Consider the following 17,989-nt stretch of genomic DNA (forward strand, 5'->3'; position numbering starts at 1 on the left):
GCGCTCGGGCCGCGCCGCGGGCGAGACCCGCGCGGGGGGCGGCCCCTTCCTCCGCAGGTCGCCCGCGGCGCGGTCCCCTCGTGCCCTTCCTCGCGGGCGCTCGGGAGAGGGACCGTTTCTGGGTCGGCGGGAGGCGGAAGGGGAAGGGGGGAGGACGCCGCTTTCCCCCGGCCTGCTGGCATCTCGGCAAGGTCATCCTCGCTCTTTGCTCCTCTCCTAACTGCCTCTGTGAAACGCAGGAGGAATAATTATATCCACTTTTAAAAGCAGCTTGACATCCTCATATGAAAAGCTCTATGGTAATGGCAAACATTTGTATTTTTAGAAGGCTTCGTCTCGAGAGTGCCAACAACAATAAAAATAGAAAATCGTATAAGAGCTGTAGCCAAAAGCAACACAGACCAGTAAATAAATCTGTAAAAAAAATTTTGTTGTGGAAATAAAATCTCTCTGCAACATGCACAGGCGCCTATCTTTGCATGGAGCAACCCAATGAGTGGTTAGTGAAATCTCCAGAATCATCCAAATGTTTTCAAAGTTACTCTGAGTTTTGCAAACATTTGCCCTTTAATTTAAGCTATTGTTTTTCCAATAAAATTCGAATTTAGAACACGCTCTATTTTTTAGCTAAATATAAGTCCATTGTACACAAACAATGAAAATTTCTTTTAAAAACAATTCTTATTCTCCATGCCAAGGGTTATACAATCTCAAATAGTGTGAATCCTTCTGCATGGTTTCAGTCAGTGAAAAGACAATTGCACAATTTACCAAATCAGATACAGATCAGATTAGAAAGCCCCTGGCTTTTATTAGTATCTTAAGAGAATTCTTTCAGAATTAGAGTCTAAAAGTTACCACTCTTAAAAAAGCGGCACTGGAGAACGTATTTGGAGAATATATGGGAATATGGGAGTGGGTGGGTTTTTGTAGTGTTAAAAAACATTCTCTCAGGAAAGAGATTCCTGTACTCAGTGGAAAATTGCTTTGGTTAAGAACMCAAGAAGACCAGGCTAGTGTGTAAGAACTTTAGATTGAACCATATTAGAAGAGGAACTAGAAATCGATTGGGCTTCTTCCCAGATTCAGCCCAAGCCTGTGCTCTCTCAGTTGCTTTGACCAACCAGAAGCCCTCACAGCTGCCAAAAGTAGTAGTTCAACATTTCCTTCACCACGGGTCTTTCATTCCTGCCCCCACGCATCTCCTTGCCTGTGTCGGCACCAGCATCCGTACAAACACACGGTGAACAGCTTGTTGAGTCTCCCCTCGTGCAGCAGCTTCTCCATCCCCTCAATTGCTTCGGTTGCCCAGCTCCATACCTTCTCACGCTGCAGCATGTCCTTGGGATGCGGAGAACTGCACAGGGCACTGGAGATGTGGATACTCCAAGGTTTTACGTGGCAGCAAAATGATAACCTCTGTCACGTTCTCCACATGATGGAGATAATACCCCACATTTAGGCAGCTCTTGGGCAGCTGCTCGGCACTGWGCTGATGATTTCTGCCAATGATGACTCCAAGATCTCTTCCGTAATTTATAGTGCCTCTTTCAAGTTCAGSATCATTGAAGCATACTCTAGATTATTTTTCTCTAGATGCTTTACCTTACATTTTTCTATACTAAAGCTCCTCTGCAAGCCGCCTGCACGCTCACTCACTCCTCTGAGATCCTGCTGGCATTCCTCAGCATTGGCACCACATACAACTGCCCCAAAGGACTTTTCTGCTTCTGTCAACTGCATTGCCTCTCTTTGGAACAAGTCAGTAAATCTGTATTCTTCTAGGAATATCTTTGCTTGTAGAGCATATTTCCCTTGACATTGCTTAATTTATCTGGTCTTTTTTGCTAGGCTGAAAATTTTCTGTCCACCCAGAAGCTGATAGATATATTGTTTGTCTTTATAGGAGGAATATTGTGAGGAATAATTTTATATTACCCACAAACACATGCTTTTAACAGCAAATGGTAACAAATGTTCCAACATCCAGCTGCTAGGGGGGGGGGACAGTAACACATTGTTGCTCGCTAATCCCAAGGTTTATAATTTGTCCAGCTCAATAGCACATTTCAAAGCACACTGTTTATTGACTACAAGATGCTGAGCATTCTCCTCTCATTTTGCCTGTTCTTACAAAATTTCTGTGAGGTTAAAGAACCCTGGTTACAAAATTTTCAGGAAAAGATTTTYCACTGTTTGGGCTTTTACAGAAATCTGGAAGGAAATTCATACYGGAGGATTTAAAACCTGTTTGCATCGGAGCCATGTCCTGCAAGAYGCATGATCTGGTGGCTCTCTCCCAGCCCTCCAGACACTTTGTTMCACCTCCTCATCAGCGGACTATCATGATGGACAAAATAATACTACCTAGTGCTTACACAGCAACTCAGCACAAATATTGCTTCAGGATCAGTTTTTAGAGGGGAAACTGAGCCTTAGAAAAATGACACATCCATAAATCTYTGGATCCTGTGCTTATTTCAGTGGACTGCTGTGCATCAAAGTTCACACTTCATGTGCTGAGGTCCTCCATGATGCTGGCACAGAAACTGAGATCTTTTGGAAACCCACCCCCTAGATTACCATCTCTTTGAGAAGTGATGGTAATCCAGAGACCTGGCCTGATTTTCCACCCTCCTGWGCTAGCTCTGTGCCATGCCCCTGGGCTCTAAAACCTACATGGGAGACCTCTTGGATGCGTGATCATTGGAAGCAGTTGCATGAAAGCAGCTGAGCAGAAAAACTCTTCTGGGTGTCTGCAGCCCCTACATGAAAAGCCATGCCTACCGTCTGCCTGGTGGGAGCAGGCAGAAGACAGGAAAAGTCTGCACAGCCGGGTCTCCATAATCTGTGGTTGGATTAGCTGCGGTGCCACTTTCCCTTAACGTCACAGCGTGACAGAGTGCACGTCTCAGAGGAATGCTGCTCGCACCAGGCCGGCCTCTGCCCACTGCTCTTCAAAGCTGGCCCTGCCCTTTGCAGCCCTCTCTTGACAAGTTTTTCCAAGATGAATGCTCCAACTGTAATTTCTGTAGTTCCGTTTGCAGCTATTTCATATTATTTACAGTTTGGCTTTATCTGGGCCATMCCCTCCCCATTGCGCTTCCCCTTTTTTTTCGCTCCCCGTGACCCTTGATAGCTGAGAGCCGATTGTAACCAGTGCACGCTTACATTTTGTCATCCCTACAGACCTCGCAGCCGCCAGCTGTCTTACAACTGCTCCAGGTTTTCCTGGAGYGGTCATTCATCCTTCATTCCCTCTATCTCGCTCGCCCCACGGGAAGGATATCGAGTCCTTCCTGAGCCTTCCCAAGACTGTCACCAGCACTGAATTCACTTTTCCATGTCCAGAGGACCAACAGTGCCCCAGCCCAGTGCTGACCCTCATTCCAGTGGCCTGTTAAGATGAATAACATGTATAAGGAAGTAGATCAAGTGTCTCTCRGAGGATATAATATGAGCTAGCATTTTGGAATCATCCACTGCTGTGTGAAAACTGGGGAAAAAAACGTGTGCTTATTTTCACGAAGTGTCCCATCAGCTTCAGCGCTCGGAAGGGGCCCAAGCGCAGGACACAATGGGCCGGGGAGAACAACAGAGCCTGGGCTTGGAAGCGATTGAAAACGCAGAGGAGTTAGGCAGGCAGAACAGCGTAATTCAAAGCGGAATTAGAGCAGGGCAGTGGGTGACTGTATTCTGCTGAAAACCCTACCGTGACGACAGAAAACCAGAAGGATCTCGTTTTAGCAAAGCGCCGAGGGACAGCCCGTAAAAGAGGCAGCGGGGCGGATAGAGCGAGCAAGCGAGCGAGCGCGGTTCATGGAGGCACTCGCTCGGCGCCTGGCCGGAGGAATGTCATGGTTTCCCTGTGATTGGCTGGGGAATGGAGGAGTCAGTTTTCACGGGGGTTGATCAAAAAGTTTCCCTTTGCTTTCCAGARTTGCTGTCTGAGCAGAGGCATCGGGAAGAGGAGGCCGGGCACTCCGACATTCCTCAGGAAAGCTACTTAAATGAAATGAAAAGGCCTCTCTATGCAAGGATTTACAGCCGAGAAAAGACGCGGAGAAGCTGCTTTCCTTCCTTTTTCCCCCRACTCGCAGGGCAGCTGATCAGCTCCCACTTCTGGCATGCGTCTCACCTCTCAGGATACGATGTCACAGTATTCTACTAACTTCCTCCTGCTTCCCATACCCGAGTACCCCGTGCTAGACTGCGTGCCCAACAAAATCATCAAGCTCGTGGTACTGGGTGGCAGCAGCGTTGGTAAGACAGGTAAGCCCGCAGGTGTACTTCCATGCTCTTTGCTCCCCGCGTGTACTTACCGGCTAATTTCCAGCTCGGCTAGACCCAGCAGACAGTGTAAACTCTTAACCGCAGCAGCAGAAATATTTTACGTTGCTGTTTTGAAAAATGCACCGGGTAATTTGTGAGGCAGGTTGGCTGGTCCTACAGACTTAGGTCAAATGCRAGCAGTTAAGCGGACAGGGCACTGCGCTGGGAGCTCTGCAGTCACAAGCGATACTCTGTGGTCTTGGGCAAACTATTTAACCTCCAAACATGGGAGGGGTGATTTTTATTCTCCTGTTGTAAATGTTTTATGCTCTGTGGACAGAATGTATTTTTTCCGTATTATTGTCTAAAGCAGAGGAGAAGAAGGGAGGCTAAAGGATGAAGTGAGTGCTACCTCTTTTGAATGCRGGGTTTATGATTTCAGAAATTAAGGCCAGATTTTGTTTTACTACATCTGATGTTCCACAGCACTCAGGAAAACATTTAGTTGCTTGGATTTGAAACAGCCACATTTTCACATCATTTTTAAATAACTTGTAGAAGATACCTACACTGTCCATTTCATTTAAGGGTACCAAAGAAGTGACTGTGTAACTATTATGAGAAAAATGATTTTTATAAAAGAAGCCTATGACAGAGCTGTTTGCAGAAGAAAGCTTTGTACTTAGATATTAACTGCATAGTTTTACAGGTGATTACAGATCTGCTGAGATGAGAACACTACAGAAATAAAAGTTCCTATTACCATGAAGGGACTTTAAGTCTTATAAGACATCAAGAATAAGAAAAATGTTCTAATCCAATAATGTATGAAAGCACCACTAGTTAAGATGCAAAAGAAGGTGCAGAGCACCACAGCATGACCCCTGTGTGTGTAGCACATGCAGTTTGTTCGGTGGGTGTGATTAGATATCACTAATGTGTTTCATGAGGACGACTGAGGATTTTTAAGCCTGGGAAGAACCATTAGATCCATCAATCTTATTTCTTACATGACACAGACATCTTAAATTTGTGTTTGGGATGAGTTTCAGGATTGTAAGAGTTTGCTTTGTTGTATTTTTCCTGAATTATCTTATACCAAAGGTCAGATTGTTTTATCTGCAATCATAACAAACAGTACTCTGCAAGTAACGCTGAGTAGCCTGACTGAATCTAAGAGACCATTTACAATACAAGTTGCCAAAAACTCTGCATTAGGATGCCACAGCTTGGCCCCTTTTTTGTTTTTTTTTTTTTTTTCCTTTTCTTTTGAGTGCAGAGAGAGGCCTTTGCAGAATAATGTATGATCAACAGCCAGATTAACTTGTTTCCTATTATACTAACTCTTCCAGTAAGGTATTACATGTGTTCTTCAAAGATTGATTTTGGTTCATGTTGAAGACTCACATTTTTGTCATTGTTTTACAGCCTTGGTTGTGCGCTTTCTCACAAAAAGATTTATTGGAGACTATGAAGCCAATACGGGTGAGTCTGTTTTCTACTGCAGTATTGCAGATAACTTGAAACAGAATCTGCTCTTGTTTTGTGCCTGGTGCCTATTACAGGAAAGCCAAGCAGTGTGAGATGTCCATAAGGTGCATATTTCCAGTTAATAGCCTGAAGCTACASAGGCAATAAATCCAAGGCTTATTATTTATGATCCTTTCAGCCATTTTTTTTCCAACTTGATGGAAAAGCATYGGAGTGAAAGGTCTGCTTGGAGACATACCGATACTGAAAGGCTGGCTCAAGGAACAACTTGCGTATCGATGAAACCGCAGAAGCCCCGTGCTGCTCTCTCTCTGCACCCCTGGGGAAGGCAGTGGAATTCCAAAGGGCGTAAAAGGCAGCTCAGAACTTTTTCTGTGTACTTCCTTTCTTCAGTGGCTTTTATGCTAAGGGAGATTGCCAAATTTAAGCCTTCTTYCCATGACACAAGCAAAGTGGCCATGCAAACTCCTTCTGCTTTGTTTCCTGTTTAATCCTGACCTGTAAGGACACCTCAAAGACTGCGTTCACATCAACTGTTTAATTCATAGCCTCTGTTCTGCGCAAGGTGCCAGCCGTGCTGGCCAGCATTGTAGAAAAGATCTTTGTACACTGAGCTCATACCTACTAGCACATCCCACACATCTCATAGTTTTGGGGTCAAGTAGGACTGGATTCAAAGCAGTGATTGCTTTGGATATTACTTTGGAGATACATGCTGAATTTAGAATGACGAGTTAGGAATGGCGATAGTAGTACAAGACACCTTTGATCTCCGCCTGTCTGATGAAATATAGTCTGGAAGGAGGGCAGCTCCCTCCTACTGACTGATGCAACCTGGATGGTTGCCTGCACTATTTCTCTTTCTTCTCCTTCACCTTTCCTATGGGAGACCGTACATCATGTTAGACTTCAGAGCTTTGCAATGGATCATTGCCAGAGACATTGCTGATAACCAGCAACCAGGTTTCCCATAAGCTACCAGCCCAAGTGCCACGCTGTAGAATAAACAAATATACCAGAAACATGAAACAGGTAGTAGTGTATTTGTGATCATTCAGCCATGCTTATCCTTCAGTTTGGTACAAGGCAGACAAAGCCAGTGGCTGGAAACACCTGCTCTTTTCTCTGCAATGCACTACAGAGTAGGAATAGTATGCTATCCGGTCTTGGTTCAGGGTTACAGTATCTTCCCCATAAAACAGTGCTGTCCAGCTTAAGATCTGATTGTTTCCAAAAAAAAAAAAAAAGGATCCCAGAAGGGCTRTACCACCCCACAGAGTCAGAATTAAAATATAATACGGTAATATTGGATCAAGATGCAGCAAACTGCCACAGTAAATTTCCTTATATTGTGAATGTTAATTTTCCATTGAAATAAAGAGACTTGCTTGACCAAATTTTATGGAATTAATTTTCAGAAGTAATGGCACTGTTGTCACTAATTGACCTCCCTGGTGATCTGAATTCCTTGCTCTCCAGGAGATGGTATTTCTCCAGCTCTGAGCTGAAGCACATTGTTTTAGCAGGAGCAGTGAAAATTGTATTTGGACAACATTAAAAGGTCGCACACAACAGCTGTGGATATAGCATTTCTTTGTAAATCCATGTGACTTGTATTAAGTTCTAAGGAAAAATTATGAGGACATCAACCTCTGAAGCTATCTTTATTACAACAATGGATATTTCATAAGGTCATAACTTCAGTTTTCTTTGACATTCAGCCTGTACTCCAATAACAAAATACTGTTCAAATCCAGAATAGCAAGAGTCTTACAAAGGCTGGGGCAATCCTAGACTTTTTGAAGCAGCGCTTGGCCCCTGCATATCAGTCATTTGGATTACCAAGAACTCAGATACAAGGTAACAATATGAATCAAAACCCTGAATGGGATTTTTGTGCCTGCTGTACCTTTTTTGATTCAACACACAGTACCACCCTTCCTAGCTACTATCCCAGGGGTGCAGTGGACCCACAGAGCAAATACAAAACCACTGTATTTTAGTGACCAGCCACACACCACAGTGGTGCCATTCATTTTATACAAGCAGCTGCATATCATAAGGCTCAGAAACCCAAGCTGCAGCACTTTCATTTTGACTTTATGCACTCTTCCTTCTTGTTACAGTCACCGACTCTAATGATGTTGTTCTTCCACCAGGTGCTTTGTATTCAAGGAAGTTCACCATAGATGGGGAACAGATCTCCCTACAGGTGCAGGACACACCTTTTGTTTCACTGGAGGTAAAATATCTGCTTAATATATCATTACTTTACAACACAGTTTGGTTTTTGCCAACACTTTTCATCTGTAAGTGACTACTTATCAGCAGAAATATGTGTGAGCTCAAACCCAAATGACGCCAAAGGTGGGAATTTAAAGCACTGCCAATATGAGTCCTTGAAGAAGTTAAATCAGGCTTCTCTAAGAGTAAGTCAGAATTAAAAGGAATATATTTCAAATACATTACTACATCCCAAGCCTAAATAGCTGTAAAACCTAGCTGGTAAAAAATAGCTGCCCGCTTTTTACGTGTTTTATTTCCTGTCAAATCGTTTCTGTCTCTTCATGGCAGAAAATGCTCACCTGCCTGGAGGTCCGGCTGGCTCATTTGAGACCCTCCTATGCACCAGACTCTGTCTTCTCTAAAAAGGTGCTTCTTTCCAAGAGGGCATTCATRGGGTGCCTTTCAGTGCTTTCCTTGCTTTTTTCTTTTCTTTTTTTTTTTAATTTTACTCATTCCTTATTTCTCAGATGCCAGCATTTATCCATATGCCTTTCAATCAGTGCTTAAGATAATACTTGGCTAGGAACCTGACTCTAAATATTCTTCAAAGCAGGATCCAGAATTAAGAGGTCTCTCTTTTTTTTTTTTTTTTTTTTTTGGAAGATCTGATTTACATGCTGAACCTAGGTTTCCATTTCCATTTTTTTTGATGGCTAGAAGTGGGTTTAAGTGGAAAGTGAGAAGCTTTGACCTGCTGCGAGGGTGTGCAGAGCAGAGGACCCCTCATTCATTCTGGACACTACAAAGCAAACAAAGGCAGCCATGGAAGTCCTCCAAATATTCAAGTGGGATTTAATAGCACAAAGGCTTTATGCCAGCTTGCTTAGAGAGGACAGGGCAAGAGGAGCTGTTGATGGTGATTAGATACAATTGGGAATGGCAGATAAACACACAGCAAAGGGAATCCCCTTTCTCTCCTAGCTCATGGAGGAAGGAGGGAGTGAAAGAATTTAATGCCCTCTTTCACACCAAATGTAGTTTTATTTTCCAGTTTCCCTKTTTTGATTAGATTGTGCCTTGAAGTACCATGGCTGTAGCTAGAGCTCTGCAAAATTCAGTAATGCCTTCAGCTGAGTTTTCTAGTAGTCAGAAATTAATTTTATTTAGTTAGGAGGAGCTTCAGTTTCTTCATCCCAGTCAGAGGCCTGCACTGTTTCAACAGTTCCCACAGATGTGCTTATCTTATCTTCAATCTCTGCTTGTATCAGATGATGTATCCCAAATCACTTGAAGGGATTGTTCCTGAACGGGAGCACAGTTAAGACTGAGAATGGATTGGATTTTCTGCCAAGATCCTTAAGGAAGAGAGATGTGTTTGCTGTCTGTAGGCTGAGGACAGTGGTTTGTGGGGGAAGTCATGCAGAATCGCTCAGGATTCTAGCCACACCAGAAATGTTAATGTTTAAGAGAGAAACAGCAGCAAACAGATAACTGGTTTTGTTAGGTGATTCACTGCTGCTTGAACTATCCATGGCAAGCGATTGTGTGCTTCAAAATTCACTCTCAGGCAGAGATTTCCATTTAAAATGTAGTCCCATTAGCCTCTGATTTTCCTGAATAAAGCATTCCATGGGGGATTATCCATCCATTTCACTGCTGGGTGGGCCTAGCTGGAGTAACTGAGAATTTCTGCTCATTAGGTCTCCCTAAACGTACAGCTTCTCCAAAAAACACTTGCCAGAGCAATTAGTTCCTTTTCCCCATAAAAGGAGTTTGTGGGTGAAAAGAGGCTAGCAGGACAGGAAGGGGGGCTAATTAGCTACAGACTGGATACAACCCAGACAGCAACAGTGCAAACTGCCCTTCTTCTCACAGTCCACCCTGTCCTGGCCTGACAAGGACATAAACCTTTTAAGGCAGGCTGCTGGTGAGGCTCTCCCTTTGCTCTGYGCTCCACTGAGTTTTGGGGGGGATGGGAGGAGGGATGATTTGTTAAAGAATTTCACTGCTAATAAAAGAAAACCAAGATTTAGCATTAAGTTACTGTGAGCTGGCAAGGGCAAAGAACTGCTAGGTATGATGAGCCACTGCCTCTGTCGGCAGTACTGATATATGTACACAGGGCAGTTAGTTAGCAAAACTCTTGTTGAAAGCTGTAAGCCTAATTTATACTCGAAGGGCTTCCGAGCCTTCCAAAATTCTGTTTCCCCTCTTCCTGCAGAAGGATCTTGTCTGTAGTCCTTTTTATTTTTTTTACTGTCTGATATACCATAAAAGAATTAATCAGTTCTGCTCATTCTTTTCAACCTCTACTTCTTGAGGTTAGGCTTTGTAATCCGTATATAACTGTTTAAATAAAAATGATCTGGTTTGGGAGATTGCTGAGCACAAACAAATCCTGTTAAAATGAGTGTGAACAGCAGCTATTCTGCACATTTTAAATATATATAAATATGCATATATATGTTATAATATATAGATACTGGAATATTTATTTTACTAATTTAACTTTCCCTAACAAATACTGAACAATGGCTAGCTTTTTACCAACAGTTATTTTTGTGCTCTTTCCTATGACAAAGTAAATCTCTGTTACAAAACCTCTTAATGCTTTTCCAGGTGTTTTATGCCTTAGGAATAAGTGGTTACATGGCGTCATGCGTGTATAGTAGAACAATGTTTTAATGATGGTGAAGCATCTGAGAAGTTGCCTGTTTTATTTTAGGAAGAAGCTGTCCAGCTTGTTACACTGGATCTGTTCTACAGACTCCAGTTCTCTAGAGTCAATTAGCTGACTAAATTGTTTACTGGGCCAATTATTTATGTTGGCCGATAATAATTTGATAAAACATTCACGGACATTAATGGGCTTTGGAGAGGATTTAAAACGCCTGTCCTAAGTCCAACTGAAGCGGACGAAGATTCCTAGAACAGAATTAGCAATAATAATAAAAAGTTGGGCTCTATGTTCATGATGGCGAACTCCTCTGAGAACATTCAGGAGCCTCTAATTCCCGCTGACTTCAACGAGAAGCGCCTTGTTGGATCTGGAAGAAATTACAAGGCTCCAGAGAGCCTGTACTATTGACAGGAATGTCAGTTGTTATCAAATCGAGCACACTGGCAATAACTGCAACAGCGATCTCCCTATCTAGCYGGGGAGCAGGCCAGCATGGATAACAAAGAGTAGAGGAATAGCTGAAAAATAGCTTCATCTTGAAGAGAGAGCGGATGTCTTTTCAAGCCCGATAGTGTTGTGTTCAGTTTTATATTGCCCACGCTGGTGATTGTTACGGCTGTCTGACTCGCAGCGGTGAGGGGCTGACCAAACGTGTGACAAGCAAAACAGGAGCACAAACCCTTTCCAGCTCCACAAGTCAACAAGATTTCACTTTATTTTCAGGTCCAGCAATTGGTTATTTGTAGTAAATTGCTTTTTCAAAGCAACTTTGAGTCTGAATAGCTGGAGAACTACATAGCAGTAAAACCTGTCAGGCTTCATCTAATGGAGTTAGTGAGAACCCCTGTCCATAGTGACATTGAACACCAAACTGGAAAAAGCCCAAGCAAAATGTCTTGGGTGGATACCCCTTCTTTTGCGGTAGTGTGACTGGCCTGCTAAAGTTGGCAGGTTTTCTAATGCTCTTATCATGCCAGTCGCGATTTTATCCACAGTAAAAAGGCAGTTTACCGTCGTATTCATTCACTGCAATAGAACACAAAATGAACCTAGACAGAGGTATCGCTATTTTGGCTGTTCTTTTCTTTTTAGCCACTCGGCTTTGACCCCTCTGCTTACCTTTCATATGCTGCTGATGCACAGGGGAACGTTGCGCTGTCCCTGATGCATCTCCCAGCAATCGGGGAGGTTTCTGCCTGTGCACTGAGCCACAGCTGCACATGAAAGCAAAGCCTGGACTATCTGTCTGACTCTTGCTCTGTCTGCTCCCTGCTCTCAATTGTCTAATCTCGCGCCTCTTGGTTTTGACGGCAGGACGACACTGACAACATTTGCTGCCAGGAGCAGATAAACCGCTCGATCTACTGGGCAGATGGTTTTGTATTCGTCTACTCCATCACAGACTATGAGAGCTACCGAGTCATCCGACCCCTGTACCAGCACATCCGTAAGATCCACCCGAATGCTAACATTCCCCTGCTCCTGATGGCCAACAAAGGAGACCTTCTGCGAGCCAGGCAGGTGTCCTCCAAAGAAGGACTCCAACTGGCCAGTGAACTGGGGGGCACTTACTACGAGGTGTCAGCCCGGGAGAACTGTGAGGGTGTCCACGAAGCCTTCCAGCAGCTCTGCCAGGAGGTCAGCAGGATGATTGGGAGCTGCAACGGAGAGAAGCGAAGAGGCCTCCACCTTGTCCGACCCAAGTCTCCAAACATGCAGGACTTAAAGAGACGTTTGAAACAGGCTCTGACTTCCAAAGGGAAATCTGCGACTACGCTTTGATGTAACCAACAGAAATTGTTTCCCACACCTCTGAAAAAAAAGGCAAGAAAGCAAGCTTGTATTAAGAGCAGCTCCAAAATTCAACAGTCAGGTTGTGCGAGAGGGTCTTTCATTTTGTCTTTGCCTCTTCCTTAAAAATCCRATATTCATTCAGCAAAGAGACTTATTGAATGTGCTCTTCGGGGCAAGAATTTAGAAACTGTGATTTAAAAAATAGATTGTCCCAGCCTATTTCCTTTTTAAAAGGGATACAGTCAAATAGCGTAGGCCTAAATGTAGATTTTAGTAATAAAAATAATTAAATCTTACTATTAAGAGAAATTACTTCTCTTTGGGATGGGAGTATTCCCAAACATAGGTAATGAGCCTTGGCAAGAGGCCATGAGAATGACATGAGCTATCCTGGGCAAGCAAAACTTGTAAGATCTACTTAGTTGGCCCAAGACTGGAAAAATAAAGGCAAAAAGAAAATGAATAGGATAACTAGTGAAAACTAATAATAATTAAAAGACAGCTTTTAAATTGTAGTTTAGAAAGTGTTCTCAGCAATATGGCAAGAGATTTGTTTATATGCAAGCTTTAGCCTTACAGTGTCTCTTTAAAGGCAGATTTGGAAAAAATCACCGTTTGCTTACATTATTTTCCCTTAAACCCCTACGAGCTATTACTGAAAACGACTGGAGGGTAAGACATATACTTTAGCAGCATTTTGTAGGTGGTTTCTTTATGATCTGCCTCTCATTTTTCTGTAGGTTTCCTGCATGGCAGTGAAAGAGGAAAAAATAGAACAGCATCACTGTAAAACTTGCAAAAAAATAGACTGTACTGATCAAGAGCAGGGAGGTGACCTGAAACTATTTAGCTTTTTTTCCCAAACTATCTAGACTTCAACTACAAGATGCTGCATGTAAGAAACAAAGCCTTCACACAAAGTTGATTTAACTCATTAGATCTTTCTTTTTAAAGAAGGAAAGGTTTTATGATACCTGAAATTCCTGCCTTCAAGAATTTATCATTTTGTTATTTGGCCTAAGACCAGACTTTACTTAGTACCTCGCAATTCATCCAAATGACCCATCTGTCAATATATATTTCACTGGCAGCATCTCGCTGCATTGGGTCTCAGCATGTACAAACAACGGTATTTGAAACCATATCCTGTGATCTGGCCAAATTTATGGCAGCAATAACACCACCACGAAGCAKCTGTCATTCTGTTCTTAATGAGAGTGGAAGGGAACTGGGCTGGGCCATGCAAAAGTCATGATGCAGCAATTTTTCTTTGAACAAACCATCCCAGAAATTCACAGGACCATGGAATAAAGTAAAGCTCAGTGATTTACGCTGAGGAACACAGCAGGGAAAATCCGAGTGTGATGGATATAGAAAAACACTCTCAGCTGTGGTTTCAGAGAGCAATATGGAGCTAAATCAACCTTTTACTCATCATGAGCAGCAAATATGTAAACTGAGTCTGATGAGTATTTATATAGCTCAGGGCTTGAAAATTTATTTTAAATTTTTCTTGTCCCTGCTTTAGACCAGTCTACTCAGGATTTTCCTTATCACCTGGATTTGCTTTATCTACAGCTCGCTTTCTGTTTTATTTATTGTTTTCCACAGCTGGTCATCTGAGAAAATCTTGCGTTCTGATTAATTTAAATTCTTCTGTTCACATAAAAAAACTGCACATTCTTTAAAGTTATTTTCAAGTGGCAATAGCAGGGAAAGAGAAAATCAGATCACCCATACTGGGACTATAAACAATATCACAAGATTTCTACTTTAGCTTACGGTTTATTAGCAATTTGATATTTGAGCAGTGTCATTATTCATTGCTGGCACTTCAGTATTGCATTTACTAGCACAGTATTTCAGTATTTTAAATAACTAATAACATGGTTCAAATATTGAATCTTTAGCATGAAAGAGAGCAAACAGTTTAAAAGAGACACACAAACTGAAATGTGTTCATATGAAAAAAATTATCACCAGTTTTGAATAGCAACTAAATATTTTTCCATTCTACTACTGTACAATAAAGGCTAAATCTGCTGAAGACAACATGCTGACAAGATTTATTTTCAAAAGAGCCTAAGAGAACTAAGTGCTCGAGCCTACTAAATATGGTTGTAACTTACTGTTTCAGCTCTAATCCTTTCTTATTGGCGAAGAAAGTTTAAAAATTTTCAAAAYTGTCAATGTTCTATTTTCAGTAGTGATTAATAAAAAAAAATGCAAGGCCTGACTAGTATATAAAATGGCTCCTTTAAGTCTCATGTCTTTAAATGTTTCTTCAAAAGCATCTTTTTTTCCTTCCGACAACCTAATAACCTGCTTTGGAAGTATACAYGGATATTTCTACATTTGTGTCCCTGCGGAAGTAAGTATTCCCACATTCCTGCTGCACTAGTGGGAAAAAATTCACATTTTAGCTCAGACCAAGAAAATATTGAAACATTTAAGTCTTCTCCTAAAAATGTGGTAAACATTTATTCTGCCACAGGAACTTGGGTATAGTATTTCCTTTGTTCACTGACCAGCAGTATATCTGTGTGATAATTCTGTGTGATAAGCCCAGTAATAGCTTTGGTACTGGTTTTAGGCTAGACATACCATCTACAGAAGACAACAGAGCGTGACAGTTTTAACAGCAGCGCAATCTTTACACACCAAAAAGCGCCACTGSAGCTGAGCAAGGCTGGGAAAGGAGAATGGTGGCATAAAAAGCAGGGAGAAGAGTCCAATGTAGCATTAAGTGCCTAAAAATAATCATGTAAAACATCGAGATTAATCACGTAGAATCTGATCCCGAATTAGCAGCTTTAAGCTGCCAGGGAAAAGCATATTCTACTGAAGGTTTAAAATTAAGCCTCTAGAGGGAAGGTGCTTGACACAAAGTTGAGAGAGGAAAGGAAAAACAATCTGAGTTTTTATTGTGGGCACCAAGTCAAATTTTTTTCTCAGCTATACTAATTAAGTCCAGATTAACTCTGTTTGTAACAATACCAAGAGCAATGAGCTGTAGAATTCACTTCTTTTTTTTTCTTTTTTCTTTTTTTTTTATGCCTCTTTTTCATTATCCTGCATGGGTTAAATCTTGGGTGGCATCTGGTTTTCAAGATGGTTTACAGCTGGCTTTACTTGGGCACAAAGCAGCTGAATGATTTGCCCCAGGGTTACACAGCTGAGCAAGTACTTCAGAGGAGCTCAAAATCTGGCCTTTGTAATTAATTCCCAACTCTTTACAACAACTACCAGACCATAGCACCTCCCTCAAGGTATGCAMAAAGCACAGTTGGTTGTATTGCACAGGAATGTAATTAAAAGTTGGAAAAAGTTACTTAAATTACAAGCTACATTAAGAATTGACTGAGTAAAATGCTACTGATATGCTGGCACTGTGCACAATTACAGGAATATTGAAGCTGGTTTGTGAGTTATTGAAGTAAATGATTATTTTCTGCAATATTTCTCAGTTGTGTTTCTCACACGTTTCTAGTGATCCCCCACGGAAATACTGCAGGACTTGGGAGACAGGAAAATCAATCTATTTTTAACTTTTCCTATGACTTGCTTGGTGATCTTGGCCAGTTCTCTTAATCCATGTCCATAACTAAGAATAAAGATATTTATGCATCTTTCCAATGCGCTTTAGCACCCCCAGGAAAGCATGACCAAGCATTACAAATGAAATTGCAGCATTTGCAGCGGGGCTGGCTTAAATCCTAACATCTGAATTCAGAGCTTGATTCCAAATTTGTCCACCTCGGAGTTGTTTGGATCTCACATTTGTACCCGACGTATGTGAAGCGTGTGATCAAGACAGATGATTCAAATCCTGATTTCTAGGAGCAACTCAGAGAGAAATATTTGCATCCAGATTTTTGCCCCAGATACCTGGCTACTCACGGGATTATGTCAGGTATGTGACTGGGGAGAGAAAAGCACCTTTCTGAGACATTGAAAGAAATTTAGTCTGGACCGTAGGATAGCTAATGGTTTCAAAAGCTTGACTGAAAACCTGCCAGCTTGTTGTTACAACTGGATTTTCTTATGCTCAATGGCAAGCTAGAAGACTCTGGGTCAAAATTACATTAACTTTGTTGGAGTTGCAGCTATATTTGTAGAGCCAGCATGTGACCCTGCAGCTGCAGAACGCAACGACRTATTTGCTAGTTTTCAGTTGGTCCCATATTTTCAAGGTGTTCTTATGAGTTTTCCATGTGTCTTTTGGGGCTAGCATAGAACAGCCATGCAATTAAAAGTTAAAATCTAGATTCTCTTTAAAAGCCTCAGAAGCAGGGACAGTGCTCCTAGAAAAGACTCTCCAATCCATCCCCTCTGGAGACAAAGTAAGGCTGTTCCTCTGGYGCTTTTCCAGCCTACATTCACACTTATTCTTTCATTCCTTGTTCCTCCTCATTTATTTCCTCCTTTGTGCTGCTTTAGTTTAGTTAGCAAGTAGAAACTCTTCCRCAATCATTCTTCCTTAGGTTTTCTGCTGTTTAGCTTAAAATCTACTTCCAAGACGTTAACTCCAAGTGGACATGGTTTATATCAAAAGAAGAGTGTCTGCTTAGCCTTTTGACCTTGTTTACCTAAATCATTTTAAATTACGTCTAAATCAAGTCAGTGCAACTCTGTATTTAGACAAACTTTTGGATTCATCCCATTTTCCCCCAGATGCTCTCATTGGCTTAGCCTGACATATGCTTCCCCTGTTGTGTGCATACAACATTAAGCTCATTTGTGTTGCTTAGTCATTGTTTATTTAAACCTGCTTAGTTCTTGTAGAGTTTGATAATTTGCTGCTCTTCTCTGAAATCTCTTCAGTTTAATCAAGTGAGTTCTCTTTCCTAAGCAGCTGTATAAGCTACAGATGAGCTCAGAACAGCTGCTGATTTTCTGCTCTGTCAGATTTTTGYCCATTCTTGCAGACTTTGGAATAAGTGAGAGCATGGAGAGAGATGCAGCTAACTTAGTTCTCATCTCCTTTCATCTTTCAGTCTCCTTCGGTGACAGTAATTTGAACAATCCATCACAAAGTGGACAAAGTTTATCTTACATGATAGTGTATCAGTGTGGGTTCCTACAGATGGAAAAAAAATACGGAGCAGATAGATGAGTTGGTAGGCTTCTGTAAACCCTAGGATCCAATTCATTTAGCAGCTGTCATACCAATCCTCTTTCCTTTAGAAGATACATTTTTTACATTTTCCATTTTATCCAAATGGGTTTCAAGGCACAGCCTCTGGATCTCGTCACACATACACTTACTGTCTCCTCCGTGGCAGGTCGAGGAGGAGCTGCACATTTTCCAAATGTGATGGGTGAAAGTATGCATGCCTTTTGCTGCTATTAYGGATGACCGTGGAGACTGTTCCTAAGAACAACGTTTTTCTTCCTTCTGGGCAATAATGCAGAACACTAGCAATCAGTAACTGGTCATTTTGTAAAGATGTGAATTTTTGTTCATTGAGTCTGGAGACAAACTGTACTTTCTCCAGTGGTTAGAAAGCTCACCAGATAAGTGGG

The 17,989-nt window shown here is 42.0% G+C and overlaps 2 protein-coding genes across 2 annotated transcripts in view; one reads left to right on the top strand and one right to left on the bottom strand.

The window, feature by feature from the left end:
* Nucleotides 1-1,743, bottom strand: part of LOC146584657 (ubiquitin carboxyl-terminal hydrolase 12-like) — a 31,101-nt gene extending 29,358 nt beyond the window's left edge. The window contains exon 1 of the mRNA XM_085324287.1: nucleotides 1,606-1,743. Coding sequence (XP_085180413.1) covers nucleotides 1,606-1,743 — 138 coding nt within the window. The remainder of the gene's footprint in view (nucleotides 1-1,605) is intronic.
* A 1,965-nt stretch (nucleotides 1,744-3,708) lies between these two features.
* On the top strand, nucleotides 3,709-16,563 carry LOC146584658 (ras-like protein family member 11A-like). Its single transcript, XM_085324266.1, has 4 exons — nucleotides 3,709-4,272; nucleotides 5,701-5,757; nucleotides 7,923-8,005; nucleotides 11,984-16,563. The coding sequence occupies exons 1-4, from the start codon at nucleotides 4,128-4,130 to the stop codon at nucleotides 12,449-12,451; spliced, it is 753 nt and encodes a 250-aa protein (XP_085180392.1). The 5' UTR covers nucleotides 3,709-4,127; the 3' UTR covers nucleotides 12,452-16,563.
* Nucleotides 16,564-17,989: the final 1,426 nt, after the last annotated feature.

This window comes from Rhea americana, unplaced genomic scaffold (genome assembly GCF_003343005.1).
Source record: "Rhea americana isolate MKP2758 unplaced genomic scaffold, rheAme1 scaffold_90, whole genome shotgun sequence".
NCBI classification, from domain to species: Eukaryota; Metazoa; Chordata; class Aves; order Rheiformes; family Rheidae; genus Rhea; species Rhea americana.